At 44.0% G+C, this 25,306-nt stretch overlaps 2 protein-coding genes across 10 annotated transcripts in view; one reads left to right on the top strand and one right to left on the bottom strand.

The window, feature by feature from the left end:
• Positions 1–167: 167 nt before the first annotated feature.
• On the bottom strand, positions 168–21,009 carry TSNAXIP1 (translin associated factor X interacting protein 1). Of its 4 annotated transcripts, none has more exons than XM_083752245.1 (18): positions 20,916–21,009; positions 19,652–20,079; positions 18,431–18,457; positions 16,872–16,962; positions 15,999–16,096; positions 13,598–13,727; positions 13,109–13,202; positions 12,628–12,824; positions 11,759–11,894; positions 10,739–10,908; positions 9,435–9,594; positions 8,703–8,833; positions 6,557–6,685; positions 5,353–5,514; positions 4,871–4,980; positions 3,809–3,932; positions 2,571–2,677; positions 168–815 (listed from the first exon to the last, which is right to left on the bottom strand). In XM_083752245.1, exons 2-18 carry the CDS (start codon positions 19,702–19,704, stop codon positions 554–556), a joined length of 2,181 nt encoding a protein of 726 aa, XP_083608371.1. In that variant the 5' UTR covers positions 19,705–20,079; positions 20,916–21,009; the 3' UTR covers positions 168–553. The 4 variants fall into 4 exon arrangements, with proteins under 4 accessions (XP_083608371.1, XP_083608372.1, XP_083608373.1 ...); XM_083752246.1 differs by lacking the exon at positions 20,916–21,009 and adding an exon at positions 20,655–20,726 and having other exon boundaries at positions 19,788–20,079; XM_083752247.1 differs by lacking the exons at positions 19,652–20,079; positions 20,916–21,009 and adding an exon at positions 20,655–20,769.
• RANBP10 (RAN binding protein 10) overlaps positions 20,796–25,306 on the top strand; it is a 49,763-nt gene continuing 45,252 nt past the window's right edge. For all 6 annotated transcript variants that reach the window (XR_014567394.1, XR_014567395.1, XR_014567396.1 and 3 more), the window contains exons 1-2: positions 20,796–21,107; positions 21,987–22,098. Coding sequence is in view for 2 of the 6 variants with exons in the window: in XM_083752250.1 (XP_083608376.1) it covers positions 20,888–21,107; positions 21,987–22,098 (332 nt within the window). In the remaining 4 variants the exon portion in view is untranslated. The remainder of the gene's footprint in view (positions 21,108–21,986; positions 22,099–25,306) is intronic.

The raw sequence follows: 25,306 nt of genomic DNA, 5'->3' as shown, positions 1-25,306 counted from the left end.
ACTGATATGTATTACACAGTGTGCTGGAGGACTGAAGAGTCACAGAGGCTCAAGTGTGCCATCTTAAACTTCATAGCATAAAATTTTGCTCCACTGAAGGCTACACAAACACCTGATGAACTGCCTTTGCAATAACAAAGCAGATCTAGGCTTAGTGGAAATACTGGTTTAAATGCCAGAAAGAAACAGAACCATTTTATTTTCATCTCACAGAAATTCTAGCAAGGGATGTAGATGTAAAGAATCTTCTAAAAACATTTATTCCCAAGCTTTCAATGTGTAGTTGGGTAAACTGCCACTTTGACTTAATGGAGGAGCCTTAGTAAATACTAAAGTACATAGCTGTGAGGAGAAAGGCATGCTGCCAGTTGTGAACAACTTTTAGCCCTTTGGTCATGGCCTCTAAGAAGTCAAACCCTCTATTACCTAAGGCTAATACTCCAGCAGGGCTGTCACCAGAGCTCTTTGAGGAAAGTTTTGTTCTACATTACTATTCTGTAAAATTTATTACTCTAGTTACCCTTGGAAGGGGTGGGTATAGGGTGTGGCCAATTTAAATATTGACAAGAGCTTCTGTTTCTTCTAAAGCGTGGGATTGGAGCTGATACTTTGCATCTCCTATAACAGTTCCTTGTCGTCTGATATCTCCAGCCTTAAGCCTTTTCATCAGTACTTCTATGGGGATGGAGACCGCAGGGTCCAATTGGTCTTTGGAAACTTGGAACGCATAACAGATGTAAGACTCCAGGGTTCGCTCTGACAAACCATGGTCAAGTATGCAGAAAGCTGCCCGCAAGTCATCTGGTCTCACTTCCCTGTATGTAAAAAGGGTAAAGTAGTCAATGAGAGTCATTGATGTGTAAGTATGGCCTACATTAGAAAACTGGTATTCAGGTTTAATGCTGATCACCTATCCAAGTTTACTGCATCCTGACCTGCACACTACCAGTACATAGTTTGAAGTTAAGAAAACAGGTCATTAGTCTCACTTGAAGGGTGGTTTTCAAGGGTATCAGGCTGTCAGATGGGTCATCAGTGCCCCTTAGTATAAAAAAGCAGGAAATGCACAAGTCAAGGAATATATGACTGCTTTCCATCCTCACTCAGACTAACACAGGACCTCACTAGCAGACATGATCAGGAAAACAGAAAGATGTAAAACACAGGAGGCACACAACAAGTAACAGCTACAAACAAGCAACAACAAAAACAACCCCAAAAAGGCATTGAAGACCAGTAGTCCCCCTAGTTCAGAGAATGGTTCTGACAGTGTCACTCATGAAAACCATCCTGCAGATGAGACCAATGGTCCCTTTTCCATGGGTGTCAGGCCATCAAATGGGATGTACCAAGGCCCACAGTCCCAGTAGAGTCGATTCGCCAGGCTGCCTAGGTCCGCAAAACCACTTGTAACTTTCCTCTTGAAAGAAACTTGCCAATTTACAATGCTTAACAAAAGTTATAGCCCTGCAAATGTCAAAAGCCCAAGGTGTTAGTGGCAAATGAGCCATGATGTGCTCTGTGGGACAGGAAGCTTGAGACACTCATAGGCAAGTTAAATAGAGACCTGCAGGTAGCAAGCCGAAGTAGCAGGTGAAGCCTTCCTCCCCAAGGTCTTGCGATTAAACGAAACTAGGAGTTTGTCAAGTGGAAGTATTTGCTTAGACTTCTTCCAAAGAACAAAAGGAAGGCAAAATGAAGACAGATGGACCACAGCTGCCTAAGGGACAGAGGACCCAGCTGGAACCACAACCACCAAGGAACAGGCCTGGAAATAAATGATAAGTGGTGAAAAATTCATCTCCATGAGAAAAAGACTGGCAGGCTAGGATGGCAGAAAAACAGCCTGGGGTGTGGGTGGAGGTGAGCAGAGGCAGGAACAAATGGCAGGCAGGAAAAATTTGGGTGGGAACCAAGGGAGGCAGCCATTGGAGTGATATGGCAGTCTGGGAAGGTAAAAGGGCCAGTTTTTAATTTTAAAAAAAGTGGAAAACAGAATCAATAAAAATAGGAGCAAAGCCACTGGAAATCATTGAAGCAGAGAGGTCTGCCTTAGGAATGCAGGAAATGGACTGAGTGGTGACAGAAAGTATCAGGTGCTGATGACTCATCTGATGGCCTGATACCGATGGAAAAATTGCATTTATCGCATGTATAGTCCTTCTAAGGAGATCTGTTGCTGCCCTGGCTAACACCTTTTTTCTTCTATTTTTTAAAGTGGCAAGGAATTCATGAAAAGGAAAGCATCACACATCTCTCTCTCTCTCTCTCTCTCACACACACACACACACACACACACACAAACGTTTGTACGTGTAGGATTGTGAGAGGGGGCAAAAAAGGGAGAGAGATTAACTGTCCGACCAAGCAGGGATTAGATCTAGATGAAGGCTATAATACCATACATATAATTTGAGGAGTAAGTCCAATTGAATTTAATCATGCAGATAGAAGCTGCAGTGTAAATTTGAATTCCATTGAGACAAGTTAATCATAGCTTCTATTGAAATCAATGAGTTAATTTCCAATTAAGATAGTCGGCATCCAATTCTTTTCAGGCTGATACTCACATCAAGGTTCCTAACTGAGCCTGTATCTCACGGATATAGTCTCTTTTTTCATTCACATATTGCTTCTTGAGTTTCCTAACAAAAGGTTCTGTTTTTCCTTCTTCATCCTGCAAGAGTAAACAATCATTTTCGGGCTGGCTTTGTTTGATGCAATTAACACCCTGAGTTGGGAGAGGTAGCATATAATCTGCCTTCTGTCAGTGGAGGCAGTTGTCAAACATTAGAAAATTAACTGGAAACAGCTCTCCAGTTTCCACTGTCCAGTGTTCTCTGGACATCTAAGCAGGATGCTTAATTGCTGTTTTTGAAACAAACATGTCCAGCCATTCAGACTTTGAAACAGCAATTAGACTCAGTTGTAGGCTTTGATTTGCATGTTTCTGGAATATGATAAGCTCTTAACTGCTAGTATGGAGAAGCTACATTGCCCCTAGGGTTTGTCAATATAGCTTTAATTACCTACTCTATTGGCAGGGGAGTTGCTTGGATCCTGTCCTCCATGGATAGCCAGTGTTTTTTTAGCTTGGTGTCATAGATAAAACAAAGGAAGAGCCAAAGTTAAGACTTCAGCTTATACGACAACACCACTGGTGCACTATGAATTCAGGAAGTTCCATCGGTGACTTAAAAACAAAAACAGGCACAATGCAGCCCAAAGCAGTGTGAACAGAAGACCTGCTTAATTTATTTAAAAATCCATCTAGTCCAGCATTCTTTCACACAGGGGCCAACTAGATGCAGTAAGGCTGTGGCCTTCTCCCATTGATTGTTCCTCTTCCGCTAGTCAGGGACAGTATCTCAACATGGAGGTCTGTTTAGGCAGCATAGCTAATATAAACCCACCCTCTATTAAAGTGCCTACTCTCCTTTGAAAGCCATCTAAGACAGTGGCCCTTCACATAACCTTATGACAGTCAACTCCATAAGCTAATGAGGTGGTGTGTAAAGAGCTATTTTTTAAAAAAAGAATTTACTGAATTTATTGCCCATCTTTAAAAAAAGTATACTGAACTTTGTCCACAAAGCAGTGTACAATCTCCAAACAAAATTTCACTGGTCTTGCAGAAAGAAAGAGAAAAATATTCTCCCCAAAGAAGTTTGGCCAGTTCATTAGCTCTTCTGTTTATGCTATTTTTACTATGTATAATTTTAAAAACCTAATCATGTTCCCCCAGCCATCCTTTTTTCTAAAACTAAGTAATTGCTTCTGGTTCTATGCCGTGAGCGGAGAAACCTACCTCTATGAATAAGAGCTTGTATGAAAGAGAGGTTTCAGGATACTCCGGTTTGTAGCCTGCAGCTACAACTAACTCTTGGATAGATTCTTCGGTCTTTAGTGGAAAAGCTGCCCTCAGGGCAGGGCTACAGGAGGAGAGAGAAAACCCTTCAGCTTATGTATTGGTTTCATATGTACATGCACTATGTATGTGCTGTTTTTTAAAATACTGATGTTTCAGGAGAAGGAGGAGGTGACTTTATGAATTTCCCCATACCATAATGTACCAAAGGAAGGGGCCCCATCTTCACTCCTTGCTTTTCAAATATATTCAGAATACTGTACTATAAAACTCCAAGGCTGTCCATGCAGAGAAAAACAATTCTGCTTAAGTTCGCTAAAATTAAATATACAGTGGTACCTCGGGTTACAGGCGCTTCAGGTTACAGACTCCACTAACCCAGAAATGGTAAAAAGGTAAAGGTAAAGGTACCCCTGCCCGTACGGGCCAGTCTTGACAGACTCTGGGGTTGTGCGCCCATCTCACTCAAGAGGCCAGGGGCCAGCGCTGTCCGGAGACACTTCCGGGTCACGTGGCCAGTGTGACATCGCTGCTCTGGCGAGCCAGAGCCGCACACGGAAACGCCGTTTACCTTCCCGCTGGTAAGCGGTCCCTATTTATCTGCTTGCACCCGGAGGTGCTTTCGAACTGCTAGGTTGGCAGGCGCTGGGACCGAGCAGCGGGAGCGCACCCCGCCGCAGGGATTCAAACCGCCGACCTTTCGATCGGCAAGTCCTAGGCGCTGAGGCTTTAACCCACAGCGCCACCTGCGTCCCTTAACCCAGAAATGGTACCTCGGGTTAATAACTTTGCTTCAGGATGAGAACAGAAATCACGCTGCGGCAGCATGGCAGCAGCGGGAGGCCCCATTAGCTAAAGTGGTGCTTCAGGTTAAGAACAGTTTCAGGTTAAGAACGGACCTCCAGAACGAATTAAGTTCTTAACCCGAGGTACCACTGTACACTTCTGCTCAACTCCTTTGCACCTGGCTGCAAATGAGACCTTCCTGCTCCAAACTCTTACATGAACTCGTCGCATGTCAGCTGGCCAGTATTTGCGGTATCAGCAGCTGTCACCTCCCTTACGAGGTTGGCAAGTTCCTGGAGGTGGCTGTGGTATACTGCTTCATCCAGCTGGGGAAATGAAGGTAGAAGAGTTAGGCTACAGCACCCTCCAGCATTAACTCATTCTGCAATAGGAAAGGAGAACAGTAGCATGGACCATCAGCACAACTACTGAACATCTCAATCAGCTGAAATTATTAAGAGGATTCTTCAGTGCTGAATTTACTCCAACTGCAGGTGAATTTCTCAGAAGAAAAACCCATGCACCAGGGAAACTTGCTCAGGTGAATTGCTCAGATCTAAAAAAAACACTGTGAGCAAGAAAGGGGAATACACAATTTCTTCTTATAGCAGGTTAGGGAAAAAAGTAGATTGGAATTTACTGTAGGGTGTGTGTGTGGTTATGTAGATCTACTTTAAGTGAGATGAGGGACTGCTCACCTCTCCAGTCAGGATTTGATGAAATAACGACATAGCTTCATTCGATTTATAGAGCTTGATGTTTTCATAGACGCTGTAAGTCCAGTCAAAAGCAGGAGCGTCACCATACCTTTTCTGGAAGAAGTTCAGGAAGAACTCTGGAAGGCTGGATTGTTTTCCTTTCTGCAAGAGAGACAGATGTAGTTTCTGGAACAGAGTCCTCAGCTGTTGAGAGCGATTCTTTACAGCTTCTGCTTGAATCACAAAAGGCTTCCCTCCCAATAATTTTAAATTGCATAGTAAAAAATATTCCTCATCAAGAAGATAGGCTTGGAATCACTTGTAGTAACAACTGCTCGGCTAGGTTTGGGCCTCTCTCTTTTTGAAGTTAATCAACCAGCCGCCCATGGCTAATCACAGGATTGGTAACTATACTTCTGGATGCTTCTGGATCCAGTTTTGTCACACAAGGTCCTGGCAGCCTCAGTGGCTAGAAGCGCTTTTTACCAGCTGTGACTGCTACAACAGCTACGTCTCTTCCTGGACTGGGAAAGCTTGGCCATAGTAGTTCATGCACTGATTACTTCAAGATTACTGCACTGCGTGCTATGCAGAAGCTGCAGTTGTTGCAGAATGCTGCAGCACAATTGCTGACAGGATTGAGATCCTGTCAACATGTAACATCTTTGCTCAGAGGCTTGCTCAGAGACTTGGTTGCCAATTTGCTACTGGGCCAATGTTCATACTATTACAAGTGGTACCTTGGTTCTCAAACTTAATTCGTTCCGGATATCTGTTCGACTCCCAAAACGTTCGAAAACCAAGGTGGGACTTCTGATTGGTGCAAGTACCCCAAAAACAATAGCCAACAGCCGCATCAGACGTTCGGCTTCCAAAAAACGTTAAAAACTCGGAACACTTACTTCCAGGTTTTCAGCGTTCGGGAGCCGATTTGTTCGTCAACTGCGCAGTTCGAGAACCAAGGTTCCACTGTACTACTACTACTACTACTACTACTAATAATAATATGCAAGCACAAGATCCCAGAGTCAGTCCCCAGCATCTTCAGGAAGGGTTAAGAAAGACACCCTGCCTGAAACCATGGACAGCTGCTGCTGGTCAGTGTAGGTAGTACTGAGCTCAGCAGCCAATGGTCTGACATGATACAACAGCTTCCTATGTTTCTAGTTGCCTCAAGCACATTCATAAGGAAATCCAAAGATACCTGTAGATCCGATGCAATTTTCTCTTTCCATATTTCCTTCAGAATGATCACAATCTCCTTTTTGGTCAGCTTCTTATTCCTAACCACACCATCACACCTCAGGTACACAGGGACCTTCTCACTTCTCCCCTAGTGAGAGGAACAGTATTAAGTCCTGTACAAAGCCAAACTCTTAAATCAATACACAAGCCAAGGACACAAAACCGACACACCCACTGCACTTTCAATGCAAGTGAAAAGAAGGGAAATGCTAGCCAGCAGGCCTACCAGGTCTCCACATATAACCCACAAAGCCATTTTGGCCAAGCTGCATCTACCCACCCATCACCAGATGGCTGGTAAAGATGCAGCTGAGAGGACAGCTGATTGTTGGCACCTGCAAACTCTTGTGCCTTTGTCTGCATAGTTTAATTTAAAATTCTGTGAACCTGATGTCATTGAGATGCTGGGGGGGGGGGAGGTGGACTAGCCAGATGCAGTCTAAGTAGTGTTCTTCTTTCAAAACAGCTTCTGAACAGCTGCGGAAAAGTATCAGAACACAACATTTTGGCTAAACAGAATTTAGTAAGACAGGACTGTGTTGATTTCAATTATAATTAGTTTGGTTCTGCCCAGAAAGATTGATTTATCTGTTACATCATATCCCATTTTCCTCAGAGGAGGGTTTTATACATACTGTGTATCTCCCCTGCTCCCATTCATTATTTTTATTTCATAAAATTTATACACTGCTTGATTCTAAACAAAAACCTCAAAGTGGTTTACATTTATCCTCACATCAGTCCTGTGAGAGAGGTTAGGCTGAGATATAGAGGTTTGCCCAACATTTGCTTTGTGGCTGCATGGGGATGAAATCTAGCAAGCTAGCCCTGACATGATTTGATTCCCCAAGAGGGATGGACAAATCTATCAATTTGGTTCTCTCTGTTTCCAGTTCTTTCCATTCTTAACAATTCCTCACATTTTCATTGGAATGCAATATTTTTAAGTCCTCATGAAAACTGATTAATATTTTAATTTATTTTAATTTATCCTACTATGCACATATTTATATGCAATTTTACCTAATAGATACATTTTTGCAAAGCAATGGCCCCTAATATATTTATTTTTGTGTTATTTTCACAAATATATACATTATAATGCACACTTTACCCTAGTGTGCACTTTTGTACACTTTACTTGGCTGGAGAATGATACTGAAAAATCTGGAGCACTGTGCATTTCAAAGGAAAAGATGGTTGTTTTTCAGAAAATGTCCTGTTCTGGAAAGGGTGAAGTAGGGAGACTCTCCTTTAAAGGCAAACTGAATCAAATTAAACCCCCATTCCTGCTCTCAAGCGATGGTTAGTGGCTCACTTTATAAACCTTTTGCAAATACAGTGGTACCTCAGGTTACATACGCTTCAGGTTACAGACTCCGCTAACCCAGAAATAATACCTTGGGTTAAGAACTTTGCTTCAGGATGAGAACAGAAATTGTACAGCAGCAGTAGCGGGAGGCCCCATTAGCTAAAGTAGTGCTTCAGGTCAAGAACAGTTTTAGGTTAAGAATGGACCTCCGGAACGAATTAAGTACGTAACCAGAGGTACCATTGTAAAAGATAGCAAATTTTGAGAAAGGCACCTCCAGTTCCATTTTGCTTTCACTGACTATTTTTTCGGGCAAGAAAGGAATACAAACAAAAAAGGAGATGGCCCAAGAATCTTCTGCAATGTGCAGGTGTTTTTAAGGAAATGGGTCGGTGTGGAAAGTAGCACTTGCATTTGGGAGAAGCTTGTGATTTCCCTGTGCTCTGCATGGGGGAAGTTCCTGGTTCAATCCCCAGCATCTCTGGGTAGGGCTGTGAAAGATTCTTGTCTGAAACCCAGGAAAGCAGCAGTGTAGAGAATGCAGAGCTAGAGGAACTGATTGTCTGATTCAGTATGGAACATTTTGAAAACTGTTCATCTCTTAGGCAGGAACTGCTTCTCTTCCCTTGTCACACTTCAGCACAAGAGAGGGAAGGAAAGGGTCTCCAGGTTGCTGGGAATGAGGCCAGGCCCCTTGGAGAGGTGGAGACCAAGACTCCTCTTGACCTTCTCTGCAAAATGAGGAACAAGCAGGTGAAAGTCCCAATGGATACAATAACCAGCACAGCCATACCAGCGCCACGAAGGTGTCCCTCTCTCTTAGAAGTCCCGCACCAATTTCTTCCAAAAGCACGTCTACCAACTGATCACTAGTTTTGCCCTCTGACAAAGCACTCCAGCGCTCAGCCCCATCAGCAATCACATCTGCAACAAGAAGATGTGAGGTATTGGATAGGGCCAAGCAATTCATGCAGCTGGAAGGAGAACTTTATATAAGAATTTAATTAGTTATCAGATTTGTTGTAATGAGTGTTACACGTAAAATTATTCCAGGAGCTATATAAAAGACAAAGAAATTCCTGTCAAAAGTGGCTTATAGTCAGTAAAAGATGTTGCTTATAAACTCTGCAAACATTCTACTTACTAATCAAAAGAAACAGGAGAGAGAGCCAGTCACACATGTGCGCCCTGCTGTGCTTCCTCAATCTTGGAGGCAACCTGGCAGCTCTGATAAATAGACATTAGCATATGCAGATTTTATGCACTTTTATCTCATGGGACTTTGCCCCAAGTCCTTTAAGTAACCAGTAACACCTCTGCTTTCTAAGGCATAAATAAATATGGGATCCAGCAGTTGGCATGGTGAGCTGACTGTGATTAATTAGATTACTCCTTTAGATTTATAATTTTTAGACCTTTTGATGTTTTCTGTTGTTCATTGTGTAATATTACTGTGTACTTGTCCTGGGCATATAAAGACAACACCAATAACAACCACAACAGCAGCAACAACAACAAAAAGTACCTGCACATTTTTCCCAGCTAGGCCGCGGTGTGGAGGACCGCTGGACATTGATAAGGTCATTATAGAATTTGTCCCGTTCCTCAGAAACTTGCTTGTGTATGTCCAGCATTGTGTCATATTCTTCTTGGAGATCATCAAAGTCTTTTTGAAGAATTGTCATCTGAAAGGCAAGGCCAAAGGACACGAGTAAATAAGTGGCAAGGCATGCATCTATTCTCTGGAACTCCCTGCCCTTTGATATTAGGCAAGCACCTTTCCTGTATTGTTTTAGCACCCATTAATTTTGCTTGCTCGTTTAGGCAATCCTACTCATACAATTTGATTATATACATTTTAACATCTTCTGATTTTACACACACATGCACATGTGTGTGGGGGGGTGTATTTGTTCTTGATGTTAAATTTTATTAATGTTTTTAAATGAATATTCTACATTCTACATAGACTTCTTACATTTTCTGGATGATTAAGTGGTATATAAATAAGATGTTAAAATAGTAGATAGACAGCCTACAGGTGTGTGGGTTGCTTTAAGTGCTTGTCAAGGAATTCCTGTCAGAACATTAAAATCCCTGTCATAAATGCTAAATTGGGAATTAAAAGACATTCCAGAGAAAAGCACTGTATCACTGAGAAAACAGGAGCGTGATTAGGAGAAACCTCTTCCACACATAAAGGAGTCTTGCTTTGAATAATTAAACCCTGCTTCTAATAAGGGTGAGGAAATGGTCCCCAATTCTGAGGCCCAGATTCAGAAGTGGCCAGCTATTCATGATAGCCACTCACTTGTAGAAGTCAGGTGACCCAAACTGCAAGCTGTGACTGCAATAGGAGAACTGGGGAGGGAGCATACTGTGCTATGGATTCTTCTTTTCTACTTTTGAAGCCCCAGCTTGAACTCAAAAATAATTCAAATGGGGGCTGCAAACATTAAATTCAGGGCAACAGAAAAAGGTGTCAAATTTTAAAAGTGCCACATTCAAGCAGCAAAAAGAAATAACTGGGAATGCACTTCAGCGTGAGCTCCCATTTCTTTGTTTTTAATTTGGCACCACGGATTCACGTGTTAGATGCCTGATGTGATATGACATCAAAAGAAACTCACAGGCGGGTGTGGCTCTCCAAAACAGTTTTGCAGGCCAAATAGGGCAAGCTCAATGGCCTAATTAGGCCGATGGGTGAGAGGTTCTCCAATACTACTCTAGAGCAAATGGGAGGAGATCCCACTCTGAAAACCCTCCTCAAATAATGGAGAACCAGCCAACCTTGGAGCGTCAGTAGGGCTCAGCATAACCTTTGGTTACCTTTTCAGTCAATTCATTACATTTGTGTTCCTGCAACTCAAACTCTCTTCTGGGCACTACATCTCCATAGTTTGCCTTCATAGTGTTCAGCTCCACTTGGGCTTTGGTGAGGTCGTGTCGTGCTACCTTTAAAGCGAGCGTCAACTTCACCGAATCTTCCCCCTTTTCATCTTTAAGAGAAAATGGTTCAGACAGGCCCAAAGTTGAAACTGGAAATTATGCTTAAGTTACTCTTCTCCATTAGGGTGAGATTCCCCCACCCCACCCCCCAATATGGCAGTATCTATTGATTGCTCCTGCAAAGGCTGCCTCAGGACAATAAGATAACACAGATCAACTGACTTGACATTTCTACATGATGCTAAGCAGAAAAATTCCACTGACTACATAATGGGCTGAAAAAGTCAAGGAAAGAGGGAGAAATGTTTAGCCAGGCTAGTCTAGGTTAAACTAGGGGGCAAAGCAATGTTACATTAAAGCAACTGCATATTTTTAAAATGTAAAAAAAACTACTGTAGGAGCCATTTGCAAGATCAGTACTATGGAGAAAGGTTAGCCATCAGTCCCTGGCTCATTTCCACCCTGCCTTCCCCATCCCCTGCTATGGTCTCAGTGGCTGAGTTCTTCCATTTCCTAACAACAGTCTTGGTGGGGCAATTTTTTGACACTGCAGCAGGGAGGGAGAGCCTGTATGCCATGGATCCTGATATACCCTCCTGGAGGCCCAGTCCTGCTCCTCTCTCCTGCATCATCCATTTATAATTGCTAAATGTGTGTGTTAATTGACATTTTTATCCAGCACTTCCTCCAAAGAACTCAGGAAGACATATATCGCAATCATCCTGTGAGGCAGGTTGATCTGAGAGGAAATGACTCCATCTTCTGATAGCAAGCAGGGAGGACATATTTGGGACATATATTAGCCACCCCTACATTGCATTCCAGTTTCCCACCTGAAGAAGAATCTTCAGCCCACCTTATGTAGAAGCTACCCATTACTGGGAAAACTACATCTTCTACCTTGGATTTGGGCAAACTTCATTTCTTCCTTCAGACGGTACATTTCATTGAGATCTATAAGTAGCAGCTTGCGGGCATCAGACTCATTCAGGTAACGGAGGTATTCCTCTGCCACCGCCTTCCGCATCTTAGCCACCTATGTGATGTAAGGCAGAGGAAACCGCTAATCACTATTGTGACAAGCTCACTTTGTCAGTGGCTGCAGCCTCAGCAGTGGAAGCAAGTACTGTGATCTCTCTACAGCCAACCAGCAAGTACCCTTGATGGGCCAAGGAGGTGATAACTTCTGAAGTGACACTGTATGATGCAGTGCTGTCAAATGTGTGCGTCATGGAAGGAAGCTAACAAACTGTATTTCTAAAATTGAAGGCAGCTGTGTTGGTCCATTAGAACAATGCAGCTACCTGCAAAATTTATCTACTTTGGGAAGAGTGGTAGTAGTACCAAATTTAGCTGTCCAAAGGATTCTAGAACTTCTACCACCTAATGATGGGGCTTGGACTATGTAGGAATCTTGCCCTCAAACTATCCTATGAAAAGACTCCTACAAAACTATTCTGTGAACAATGACAGAACAGTCCCAGTCAAAGCTACCTGGAACCCAGGGTGTGTGGTGCAGCAGAAATGGACCAGAGCGCCACTGTTTTGTTTTTTTAACCAGAACAATGGCTTCATCAGCCAAAGCACAGAACTTGCTATTGTTATCTCCTGATGTCAGACAACCTCAACTGATACACCTTAATGCACAAGGGTAGTTTTTGCAAAAACTCCTAAACTGACTTGTGTTTTCTATTTTAATAAACAGGATGCAAGATCAGATTCTTGAGTCATAGTTGATTAAAGTGTAGATGGGGAGGCGTCTGTCTCACCTGGGTTTCTAAAGAATATTTCTCCTCCTTCATTTTGTCAATAAGCTTCAGTAAGTAGATCCTCTCATCCTTCAGCTTTGCAATTTGAATTTTCTCTTGCTCCTGAAAGGCCAGGATTTGCCGAGTACATTGATCAGAGGATGTGACCAGAATGGCATTCACTGACTCCAGGGAGTAGATCTTCTCTTTCAGATATGCTAAATGTCATAAAAGTCAGGTTCCAAAGTTACTTAAAGTTTCCAGGACCCGTGAAGGTTCCTTTTTAAACTTAAAAAAGTAAAATGTGTGGGTTTTGTCGGAAATCTTTTGTCTGTTTTCAATGTCTTGTCCTCATTAGAAGGGAGTTAATAAACAGTTCATGTATTCATTTTTAGTGGTGAAGTCTACTGTTTACCTACTGTTTGGCCTCTGATCCACTATAGCTAAGCAAATTTGCTTGTTCAGAATTACATCTGGTATAAAATAATTGATGCTCTCTTACCTATAGTCAGTTCATACTCTTTCTTGATAGAAGCCAACAACGGCTTGTAGGTTCTGAATTCTTCCATGAAGAACTCAAATACTTCTCTATAGGGCTAATGAGAGAAAAAGGGAGGGGATGGCAACAGTACTACTATAAATCCTGTTAATTGAATATATTCTATATCTAGATGTGATAACCAGCAGTGAGATATAATCCTTTATTAAACAAGGATGTGTATCTTACTTTGACTGCTATTAGATTGCTTGCATGGTATTTTAAGGAGATGCTCAGTCAGGGGAACTGACACCAGTTCTGTGTTCTGTGTGGCTGTTGGATAAATTGCAATTAATATATCCTCTCCTACCCATTAAAACCTATCCCCAAGTCAGCACTGGTTATATGAGGCTTCTGTATACACCCCTTTTCCTTTGAGAAAAATCTTGGTGGGCTAAATAAATGTGTTCACACTCAAGATTGTAAAATTAGAGCAGAGTTTATTACTCAGACCTGGAGTTTAAGTTCCTGAACTTTCCCTTTAGTAAGGTCAAGTGCTTGCAGCTCTCTCCTCAAATGGGATTCCAGATCTTCGAGGTAGCGTGGTTTTGGTATGGAGAGAGGAAGCTGCTCTTTGTTGATGCTGAAAGACAAGGAAATGAAACTTTATACACATGTTCACATTTTGATATACCGTACATTTTTGTGCATTGTTGTAACTGTAATATGATCCAAAATATCTGCATTTCAGAATGGAAATTCAGTACAAAGTAACAAACAGCACTCACAGAGATGTAAAACGGCTCTTGGTGGTCACATCTCAAAAGACAGCTGTTTCTTCTTCTCAGAGAGCCTTGGGAGTTCTGAGAAGGTGTTGGGGATATTTAATACAAGTCTCAATATTTAATTAAACTATGGTTCCCAAAATGTCCTCATGACAATTCATATATGGAACTCCTGTCAGAAACACTCACTGAAAGCTGAGGAAGAGAAGGAATGGAACTCAGAGGGGCTTCCTCCACACAAAATGTCCTGGCTCTCATCATATAAAGAACTTGGACTCTGATTTTAACAACATAGGAACCTTTAGCACTCAAATTGCTACAGGGTAAACTGTTGGTAAGGGTAAAGAGGTGCAACAGGTGCAGGCAAGGCTAGGCAAGTTAAGATGTTGATCCAACAAATGACTCACACACATCCCTACAACCCTCTTACATAGGAATGGGGCAGGCACAACTTAGCACAGTAAAGGGGACTGTTCCTTCAACTGGGCAAGCAATTGGGAACTCCTCCAGGAAGGCTGGGCCTGAACTGTCTGTTATGCCTGCACTGGCATCTCCATAGGAGTCAACTCCTAGGGGTCGAAGGGGCTTTGCCCCCCCATAAAATATTTAAGGGGGCTGCCCCCCCAAGTTGATGGGCATTGCTATTCAAATGGTGTGTGCACCCCATCATGTGATAGATTATGTGGGGCCAGGACTTACTTGGAAAAAAACCCAATATTTTATCCAAGTTTGGCGCCCCTGGGCATCTCCATAACCTAGGCAATGAAGGAGCTGTTGCCAACATCTCTAGAACAGACAGAGCAGCAGTGTCCTCTTGGGACTCTGGAGCCAGTGTTGGTGCAACAGGCAGAAGCTGTGCAGATGCTGTGTGCTGGGAAGACTGGTAGGGAGAGGGGATGGGGCGATCAGAAGCCAGGATCCTCTTCCCCAAGCAGTTCCTCAGCCTCCCCACACCCTGGCAGGGTCTATCCTAGACAGCTGAGTCCCTCCCCATGATTGTCTGCAGAATACTCATCGCCTGTCTTCATATCATCATCATCATCATTATTATCATTTTTATTACATAAAAAACAAAAACAAACCAGTAATCCCCCCCAACAAATGCATTTAAAAAGCCATAGAATGTGTAACCAGTGTTATAAGAATTTTAAGGTCTCACATATAGAATACCCATAAATGCACACATATCTAAATATATGACCTATGTGTCTGAAATAGTATAGGAAAGCAATCCTGAAGTCATTTTGACTCTCTCAATGACCTTGACTATTCCTCTGCAGTAAGGGAGGCAAATGGGGAAAGGCTTTCCATTGTCTTTTTGCTTGCAAATCCTGTCTTGAGAGTGTATTTGTGTATGAATAGGGTGAGCCTGTGACCTGGATTCAGGAACTAAAGTACTGAAGCATAACTTCTTTTATTTCTAATAGCTACTACAAACTAAAGAACTACTGGCTTGCATGAGTGTTACAGCTCCCACTCAGCCATCTAGTCACTATATAGATAAGACTCTCTCCACACACAGAGTCAGGCAGTCAGGAGCGGAAGAACAGAAGAGCAGTTCTCAAAACATCAGATCAGGAGATTCTTGCAATGGGAGGGGGTGAAAATATCAACAGGCGCAGGTGTGCAGGGCCACTGCCATGTCCACACACCTCTTTCCCTGGCTTAGGCTGCAAGTTGCTGCGGCGTGCAGAGCAGCCTGCACCTGTGCCACCATGCATGAGCCCAAGCCCACGCTGCCCAAATCCAAAAAACAAAACAAAACCCAGACATCTGCTTTGAAATGTAAAAATCTCCCTGGATGGGCATGTTGGCCCCCCAAAAGAAGACATGTCTGGGATTTCCTGGACATGTGGCAACCCTACCCAAGGGCCATATGAAGAGAACTATGGGGCCACATTTGGCCCACGAGCCTGAGATTACCCACCCCTGCTCTTGAGCATGTGGGAGGAGAAAACCCATTCTGGATATGCTTCTCCCCTAATGAGAAATTTTGATACCTTTACCAGACTACAGTTCCTAGATTCTATGCAGGAAACCACGACAGTTGGCAGAAATACAGTATCAGTTTACCATGCAGAGAAGCCCAGAAAACTTCACATTTAATGTACAACATTTATCCTACCTACCTTTGCCATTCAGAGGTAGTACATGGTTTTCGATTCTGCAAGATAATGTGTCCTGGTGCGTATGCAGGCCATGAAGACAACTGACTGCTAGAGTGGCTCTGAAAAGTGATAGATTATGATTATGGGCAGTGGCAAATCAGACCTTCAAGCAGGATCCTACCCATTGGTGTGCGTTTCAGACCTCCCAACATAATAGTGGTTTCAGCCGCCAACCAGTGACATCGGCTAATATGAACTGAAACGTATGACCTGACCTTTATTGTAAACATGATCACACCTGTACTTCAGGCATTCAGCATAGGAATGGTTCAGCTCCTTTAACAACAACCAGTCACCCAACAAGGGAAGAGAATAAATCCAAGACTTAGGATGTAATCCTTACTCCTTACTCCACTTACTTAGGAACAGTGCTTTTTTTCTATAAAACAATGTTTAGGGGTACTTTCATTTTCCTAATCATATTGAAATACTGCGCCTCAATGAGGCCAAACTTAGATTCACAAAATATTTAGGGGTATGTGTACCCCTGTGTACCCCCAGAAAAAGCACTGCCTAGGAATAAGCCTTATCAGAATAGTACTGTTAGTACTGTTAGTCCTTTCCTCTCGGGCCCCTCTTGCTCAGAGTGAAACATACTCTTGCTTTTCTTACTTTACAGAGGGAGGGCATCAGAGCATCCTTCTTGCCTAGACCTCTAGCCATGTGGCAGCCCTAGGACAGCTGAAGTAGTTAGCAGACTGCTAAGATCAGAAGGCCTGGCACCACCACTGTTGTTTTTATACTGAATTGTCACTTTCCCTACAATAGTGACCCAAAGCAACTTACAAATTAGCAAGGGGTGAGCATTGTCATGCCTGATCTATTCAAACTCACCAGAGATTTTCTTTTCTTCTGAAATGATTCCTTCAGATCAGGTAATTTTTCTTGACAATTTAGATTCTGATTGCATTTCAGGAATGAGACCCTGGATAATTGGTAAGAAGGGGAAATTGCAGTTCTATGGAGGAACTCAAGTCAAAATGAGAATGAGCAATGTCATTTCTTTCAATCCAGGGCCTCCTTACTGCATTTCAAAGGAAAGGCTGTTAACACAAATCAACCAGCTATTAGGAACAAACTCCTCAGTTGCTATGTCTGATATCTTTCAATGTCAAATTCCTGCATCCCAAGGCTCAGGTGTAACATCACTTCTTTTTTTAATGAAGCCACAAGTAGGCACTGGGCTCATGTACTCCTCTCTTCCTCCTATTGCACAAAAGCTTTGCCACACAGATCCTGGTATGTTTAAAGCAGAGTTCCCTATTGTGTCCAAAACTGGGAATTCTGATTTCATGTCAGTTAGTTTACTAACCAGGATATTAAGGGCATGCTATTTGAGGGTCTATAGGATGTGGCAGAAGCCCTGCTTTGCAGGTGGAACATCAGATTCAATGATTCCAATGCAGATATGCTAGTGGAACAGGTATGCCAGTAAAATACTCTATGGCAGAGCCATTCTACCAGCAAAGAGAGATAGTGTTCCACTGATGTATATGGAATGTTCCCATGGTGTATTTTTCATGCCACAGACATATATTGAATCCACCAATGTAGCTGGGTTTTCACCAAATCCTATGGTCCATCAGCCAGTGTAGCTCAAATATAGGATTGCTCCATAAAGCTGTGTACACAGCACACATTTAAAGCATATACAGTCATACCTCGGGTTACAGACACTTCAGGTTGCACGTTTTCAGGTTGTGCACCCCGCTGAACCCGGAAGTACCGGAACAGTTTACTTCCGGGTTTCGGCACTCACACATGCAGAAGCACTAAATCATGCTTTGCGCATAAGCGCCAAATCGCGACCTGCATGTGCACAGGGCTGCGGGTTGCGAATGTGCCTCCCGCACGGATCACGTTCGCAACCAGAGCGTCCACTGTAATCAGGCCTGCCAAGCCTCCTCATTTGGCCCACAAGGCCATTTCATCCAACCCATGTGCCCTACATTTGAAGCATTTGCATGCATGTCTTCCACAGCTCCCTGAAACAGTTGCTTGGCAGGCTGAAGAGAGCACATTTGCCAGCACATCTGCTGGGCAGTGAAAAGTTATGAGGTGATGGGCAGATATCTCTGTCCAGAGTGTGACTCCTCCTTTCCTGCTGCTCAACTGGTGCTGGGAACTATGGAGGAAGTAGCTAGGTAGTGAGCAGTTATGGGGTGCCACCTACCTACTCCAAGACCCTGCCTGCCTGCCTGCCTGCCTGCCTGTGTCAGTGTGCATGAGAGAACAGAGATGGTACATGTGTGTGCAGCCCACTAGCTGCCAGTGAATGTAATCCTCAAGACCAAATATGTGGCAAACCAGTAGTAAGAAATGTCAAAGCCACAGTTCTTACTGCAACCACAAAGCTAATTTAGGTAATTAACTCTTCTATTTTATTGCAATACCTTTTATCAGAGTCCTGACTACTGACCCTGAAATAAAAAGAGAAAAAAGCATTATTGTATGACTACAAGATACTGCTGAATCCTACCAAAGTCTAGTTATTTAATCAGCAAAAGTGTCTTTGCCACCATATTCCAAGAAGGACAACAGTCAAAAGCAGGAAACTTTGTCCGTACATATAGATTTGCCCAACTGCCTAAAACACTCAGACACTAAAGGTCACCAGAGCTAGTCCTACCATTAGTTAGATTGAGGTACTTGACTCAGGCAGCAAATACTGGGGAGCAGGGTGTGGTGGTAAGGTCTTAGAGTGCTGAGCTGTTAGTCTCCTACACTCATGTGCGATGGAGGATGTTGTCCTATCACTAGTGTTGAAGTAATACACAACTACCAGTCCACCTGACTTCAAATGAAGGGGCACTATCTCATCCTTTGCCAAATGTCTTGGGAAGTATATTGTAAACTAGAAGGTTTGCCTCCATACCGAAAAACATATAATAATCTCCATACTGTACAGCATTTGAGTAATATCGTTCAGGGGTCAGCAAACTTTTTCAGCAGAGAGCCGGTCCACTGTCCCTCAGACCTTGTGGGGGACCGGACTATTTTTTTTGCGGGGGGGAGAACGAATTTCTATGCCCCACAAATAACTCAGAGATGCATTTTAAATAAAAGGACACATTCTACTCATGTAAAAACACGCTGATTCCCAGACTATCCACGGGCCGGATTTAGAAGGCAATTGGGTCAGATCCAGCCCCTGCGCCTTAGTTTGCCTACCTATGGTTTAACATCTAATGTTGATTAAAATGATCAGGGCTGAACTGTACCTGGTGAAAAGTCTCTGCACTTACCCTATGAGATGCTGGTTTACATATTGTTTTGGAAAGTGTGAATTAGGTAGCTTTGCCTTTAAATGCAAACTGGATCAGATTTCTCCTTCATCATCACCAGGGAGAACTTTGTCTTAGACCCTGGAGAGCCAGTGCTAGTCAGAGCAGAAAGCACTGGGCCAGTACAACCTTCAACATACTAGTGTCCTCCATGTTTTGGACTACAACTCCCAGCAGCCCCTGCCAGAACACGCTGTAGTCCAAACCATCCGGAGAGCACCAGGTTGGGGAAGGCTGGTTTGGTAGACGAACAGGCTGACCTGCTCGAAAGCAGCTTCCAAGTACAGTATGTTGCTAAGCTCGCCAAAGAAACCGTCAGAAAGAACATGCCTCGCCTCATGTGCGAAATGCCTTTTCTTGGAGCAAGCGCAAGTGATCTCCATCTCTCTGGGATTAGGGATATATTTCCAGAATGGCCTTTCCCGGCCACTCCCTCTCCAACCCGTCTCCTTCCTGATGGACTCACCGCAAAAAGGTCGAGGCGCTACTCTTCATGGCTGCGAGGAGGGTAGAGGAACGGCGCCTGCAGAGGATGTTTACACTCGGTCGCCATGGCAACCACCGCCACCTGCTGTCCAGACTGAGGCTGCAGCGCCCTCCAGAGGCGCTTGAGAGAATAATGCACGACCCGAAAGCTGCTTTCCCAGAGGATTTCAAGCCTGTGCCCGGCTATATAGCGCGGGTAGCTGGCTTAGTCCGACGGGTGGTGGGGGTAGTAGTGACGTTGGGCTCCAGGATGCTGATAGAATGCATTCGGCCTGGGGGAAGGCATAAGGGAAAGCTTGCTAGCCGTGCCGTGACTCCTGAGCCGTTCAGGAGGTGCTACAGGTTAAATGAGCTAGTCGTGACGCGTCCTATTTGGCTCGCGCGCCCACGCAAACACACGCACACCGTTTATTTTCTTTTTGCTTCTCTAAACGCCGCTTTCCAGCGCGTGAAGGGCTCGATCCTGTGTGTCTGAAACTAGTCCCTTATATAAAAAGCGAGCTGTGCTTTGGGACAGTGGTGAGGCTGGTGTCACTTTTCTTAACGAAATGCATGCGTGACACGGTGTACGTTGCGTATTTGTGTAACTGCCGTCACTGGGTAGAAGTACCAATCTATTTGTCCGTCCATCTCCCTTTTCTTCCACTAGTTTATAGCTGGCCTGGTTGATCCTATGCATTTTTATTCAGAAGTGAATCTCGCTTTACTCACTGGCGCTTACGTTAAGCATGCAAAGGACTGCAGCCGTGTTGCCCAACTCCGGGCATGTTTACTGTATGGGGCTCCCCCGCCCCGCCCGGCTTCTGAAAGGTGAGAAATCTCCTGGACTGTCCCGCGGAGTCCTTACTATACTCATTATCCCGGCGGGCTCAGCGGTGCCAGGAGTGGGCGGGCCCTCCTGTGCAGTGTTCCTCGGAACTTGTAGTCACTCGCCACCTGGTTTGACCCAGTCCAGAGGTGGCGCTCGGACTCGATTTCCCATCGCGCCCTTCGGCTCCATTGTGGCCGAGCCCGCGTCCCATTGGACAGCCAGGGAAACAGGTCCCGCTCCCCTCCTTCTGACACAATAGTGTATCCAAGATGGCGGACGCGGGTGCAGCGAGCTCACCTGGGGGAGACTCGGTGCTGCCGCCGCCGCCGCCGCCACCTCCCCCGGAGGAGCAGGAGCTGAGCCAGCGGCTCCGACGTCTCTACCCGGCTGTAAACCAGGCCGAGACGCCGCTGCCGCGCGCCTGGAGCCCCAAGGACAAGTACAACTACATCGGCCTCTCCCAGGGCAACCTGCGCGTCCACTACAAAGGTAGGGGGTGGGGAAGGCGGCGGGGGGAGACGCGCTGAGGGGGGAGAAGATTCCGGGCGGGGGCGCTTGGGGCGAAGGCCTGGGGCTGTTGGGGGGGTCACCCTCTGAAGGTGATGAGCGGTGGGTGTGAAGGAGAGAGAGGCGAAGATGGTGACTGGGTGGAAAAACGCTTCGGGGAGAAGGCGTTGAGGATCGGCAGGAGGGTTTCAGGAGGGGAGTGAGGTGGCAACGGGCCCTTGTCGCATTTGAGGGGTTTCGGGGGGAACTGATCCATCGAAGACCCTGCCAAAGGGCAGTTCTCCTGGGGCGCTGTTTGAGGATCCGGAGCGCGGGTAGGTTTGGGGCTTGGCTCGACCTGACTTAATTGAACTTGCCTGTTGCGCTGCCAGCGATGGGATCTCTCCAGGGGTCAGCGCACTTCCTGTGAAGCAGGCAGAAGGGGATTTCCTCCCTGTCCTGATAGCTGTGTGGGGTTGGCACGAGCCTTTCCCAACAGCAGACAGCCAGAATATTGTTTACATGATCAAGGCAGAAAATCATTCCTTTGTGCCTTCCCTGGAATTTGGAGTGCTGATCTGTTTGCCCCCAAATAGGGCCCTAGTGCCCATATTTCTTGTTGTCTTTTCATGAGAACTGACAAAGGAAGAGACAGAACCATGCATGCTGTTTCCTCGTCCTCCCCCCCCCCCCCGTGGTGCAGTGCAGGGGCCCACTGCTTTGTCAACCAAGCATCATCTTAAGGGTTTCTGTGCAGAATGATTCTGGCTCTTTTAAAGTCTGTGTTCTAGTCTGACAGCTGTCACTGAGGAGTAAAAGGGCCCAGAACCTCACTCACCCCTTTCCCCCTTTCCTATATATGTTCTTGGGTTTTTTTTGCAGGACATGGAAAAAATCACAAGGATGCTGCTTCAGTCAGGGCTACCCATCCTATCCCTGCGGCCTGTGGTATTTATTACTTTGAAGTGAAGATAGTCAGTAAAGGTAGAGATGGGTAAGTGTGTTCTTCTAATGCCTCTTGGACAGTTTGTCTTTCTTTTTAGAGGGTTTGGAACAAATCTCACTGCATACACTTCAACTAGATAGGGATGCTTTGTATGATAGGGGGAGCCATATGGATTATATCAAACTCATACTTAGATCCATTGAATTTAGTGGACATGACTGATTTAGGTCCATTACTTTTAGTGGGTTTACTCTGAGTGTGATTCAGGTAGGTAAAACTTAATGTGTCTATGCAGCCCAAAATGTAGGCTGTTGCACTAGTTTTAATTTTAAAATAGGGAACTGAGCCAGGTCTTTGGTTTGGATTCAGGTTCAGTTGGGAGGATACAGCTGTGATTCAGGTTCAACTCCAGTTCAAGAAAAAAAAACCGGTTTGACTTCCTGCCATCAAATGCCAAGCCAGTAATATAGACCTAGATGAGGCATGCTTATTATGCTGCTCCCTTTGCTGGCTGTTATGGATAATTATACCAAGCAGACGTCTTAAAATTCCAGTGTGGCTTGTTAGTGTGTTGGGACTGAAATCCAATATGGCAGTGACTGTAATGGATGTGGAGGAGAAGAATCCACAAAGCTGAGTGGAGCGGAAGAAAGTGCTATTCTGTTTGTAGTATTAAAAATGTGTATAAGAATTCTCTTTTTGTATTTGCTCAAGACAAAATATATGGGTGACATGCTAGGTAGTTTTATGGTCATGAGGAAAATGAGAGCATAGATGGTCCATTAAATCTACAGGATAGTTGGAATTGCAGTTCAGTAATCTCTGATCAATAGGAAAATGGCAGCTTTCATCTGTTAAAGCAGCATCAGAAAATCTTTTTCCATGTGATACCACATAGGCCATAGACTTGAATACATTATGCCGGGAGAGTTTTATTGTCTTCTTTCTTGCATGTTATTATTATTTAAATTTATTAGTCACTATATCTTGCTGAGGGCAACCCAAAGCAACTTGCTATCCAAAGCATACTTTACAACAAGTAGCTTTGAGGTATTGAACTCTTAATAATGAACAAAAAGGGTTTTTTCAAAGATGAAGGTGCTGAAAAAAAGAGGCCACGGCCAAACGTAGAACTCTTCTAAGAAATTTCTTAATTTGCTTTGCCAGAAATTGTGTTTGTACATTGAACAGTTGATAACCTGGAGAGAAAGGAAATAATAGCTTAGCAAAGGGAGGTGGACTTTGGTGACTTACATTTGACAAATAGTTACAACTGTTTGTTGGGTGTGGTGATATATCTGTGGGCACCACATCTTTATAATTCCAATGTCACAACATGGGTGTGGAGACTAAAAAAACCTTTTCTAAATACTGTTTCCTCCCTCTGGTACTACAGTAGAATTTTTTGTGTCATTGTTTCAGTTACTGAAGTGAGAAATCAGATACCAGCTACTCTTGAAGTATCTGTTTACTCTGGGCATTGCTAAGACCAGGGTTCAAATCTCTTCTCAGTCATGGAGCTCACTGGGTCTCCTTGGACCAGTCACCATCTCTTAGCCTAACCTACCTCACAGGATTGTTGTGAGGATGAAATGGGGAAGAGGAGAAACATGTATACCATATTGAACTCCTTGGAAGATAGAGGTGGTATATAAATAAATAAGTTGTACCAGAGGCTCCATTTTTAGGGTTCCATATAGACAATTGATGACCAGTGGAGGTAGATAATGTTTAGATTCGTAACCAAATATCCTTTGGGGAGCAGTGATTTATACCTTATTAGCTATGCCCAGAAGAAGCTGCTAGTAGAGGCATTGGTATGGTATTTAGCCAAGCCATCCTCATATATTGTACAAAATTTATAATCAGAGTACTAATGTGCAATCTGACATATTGCTTCTTGTATAAGAATGGGACTCTCATTGCTTCTTTTGGACTGTCTTTGTCCAAAGAGTGGTGGATATGGGATTTTGCTTTGTTTGTGAGTCCTGTTGAAAAGGCACAGTTGGGGATTCCAATACAGCTAAGGGTGGGAGGCCTGGTGATGAACTTGGGAAAGCAGAGGTCTGCTTTCCAAAAATATTGGAAACTAAGTTATGCAGATATCTTCATCCTGGACCACCAAGTGTGTTTTCTAGGCCTTAGAGAAGTATTTCACCTGCAACTAATTTCAATCTCTTTGGGGTTCAAACTGGGTGTATTAATTAATTTTCACTTGGCTAACCAAATATGGAGCGTGGAGCAATGTGTCCTAGGACAGAATTTCCTTGGTGGTTTTTTTGATGCCATCATTCCACAAGAGCTTCAAAAACATCCAGTAAAACAACTCCTGTGGTATATATGGTCTGTTTTTGTTCAGAAGACACTCATTTTTGTTACCATTTAGTCATGCTTATTTATCCTTCAAACTGGAGAACTAAAATAAAAACCACTTGTACTTTTGGGTTACAGGCCTGTGGAAAGTGCAATTACCAGGCATTAATTTTGGCTATATTTTGTGTGGGTCTGCATGTGGAGACGCCATTTCTATTTTTAAGTTCAGGATGCATCTTGCCTACTTCATGAAGACTGAAGCAGCATTACCAAGCAGCTAAGTCATTTCCCTGCAAAAGAAACTGAGGAAGAAATATTGGCTGAACAGAGTGGCTGAACACTTTTTAAAGTTGGGAGGAATTTGATGCATTGAAGTCCAAATAAAAATCTCTACAAGGTTCTAGAAATGATAGCAGCATGGCGTTGACTGAGAAATGCCTAAGCCATTTAATATTCTTCTGAAGCACTTTTTTTTGTAGGTTCTACTGCCTGCTAGGTCCTGTTCAGTTAACCAGAAAACACTACCTGTGCCAAGGAGCAAAGTTTACTAATGTCTGCAGCATAAAATGCTTTCAGTATCACATTTACTCTGAATATTATTACTTCCTTCCCTAATGCAGAGAGGAGAATGGTGGGGTAGAGAAGAGCTGGACAAAATCTCTTAAGTTTTGTACATCCTGCCCCCCATATTTTGTCCCCCAGCTCCTTGTGGAGTTTCCTAGTTAAATAATCTATCTGGCATTAAGTGTACAGTGGTACCTCGGGTTAAGTACTTAATTCGTTACGGAGGTCCGTTCTCAACCTGAAACCGTTCTTAACCTGAAGCACTACTTTAGCTAATGGGGCCTCCCGCTGCTGCCGCGCCGCCGGAGCACAATTTCTGTTCTCATCCTGAAGCAAAGTTCTTAACCCAAGGTAATATTTCTGTGTTGGCGGAGTCTGT

This window comes from Podarcis gaigeae (genome assembly GCF_964106915.1).
Source record: "Podarcis gaigeae genome assembly, chromosome: 8".
Taxonomy (NCBI): domain Eukaryota; kingdom Metazoa; phylum Chordata; class Lepidosauria; order Squamata; family Lacertidae; genus Podarcis; species Podarcis gaigeae.
This window is presented reverse-complemented; position numbering and strand designations above follow the sequence as displayed.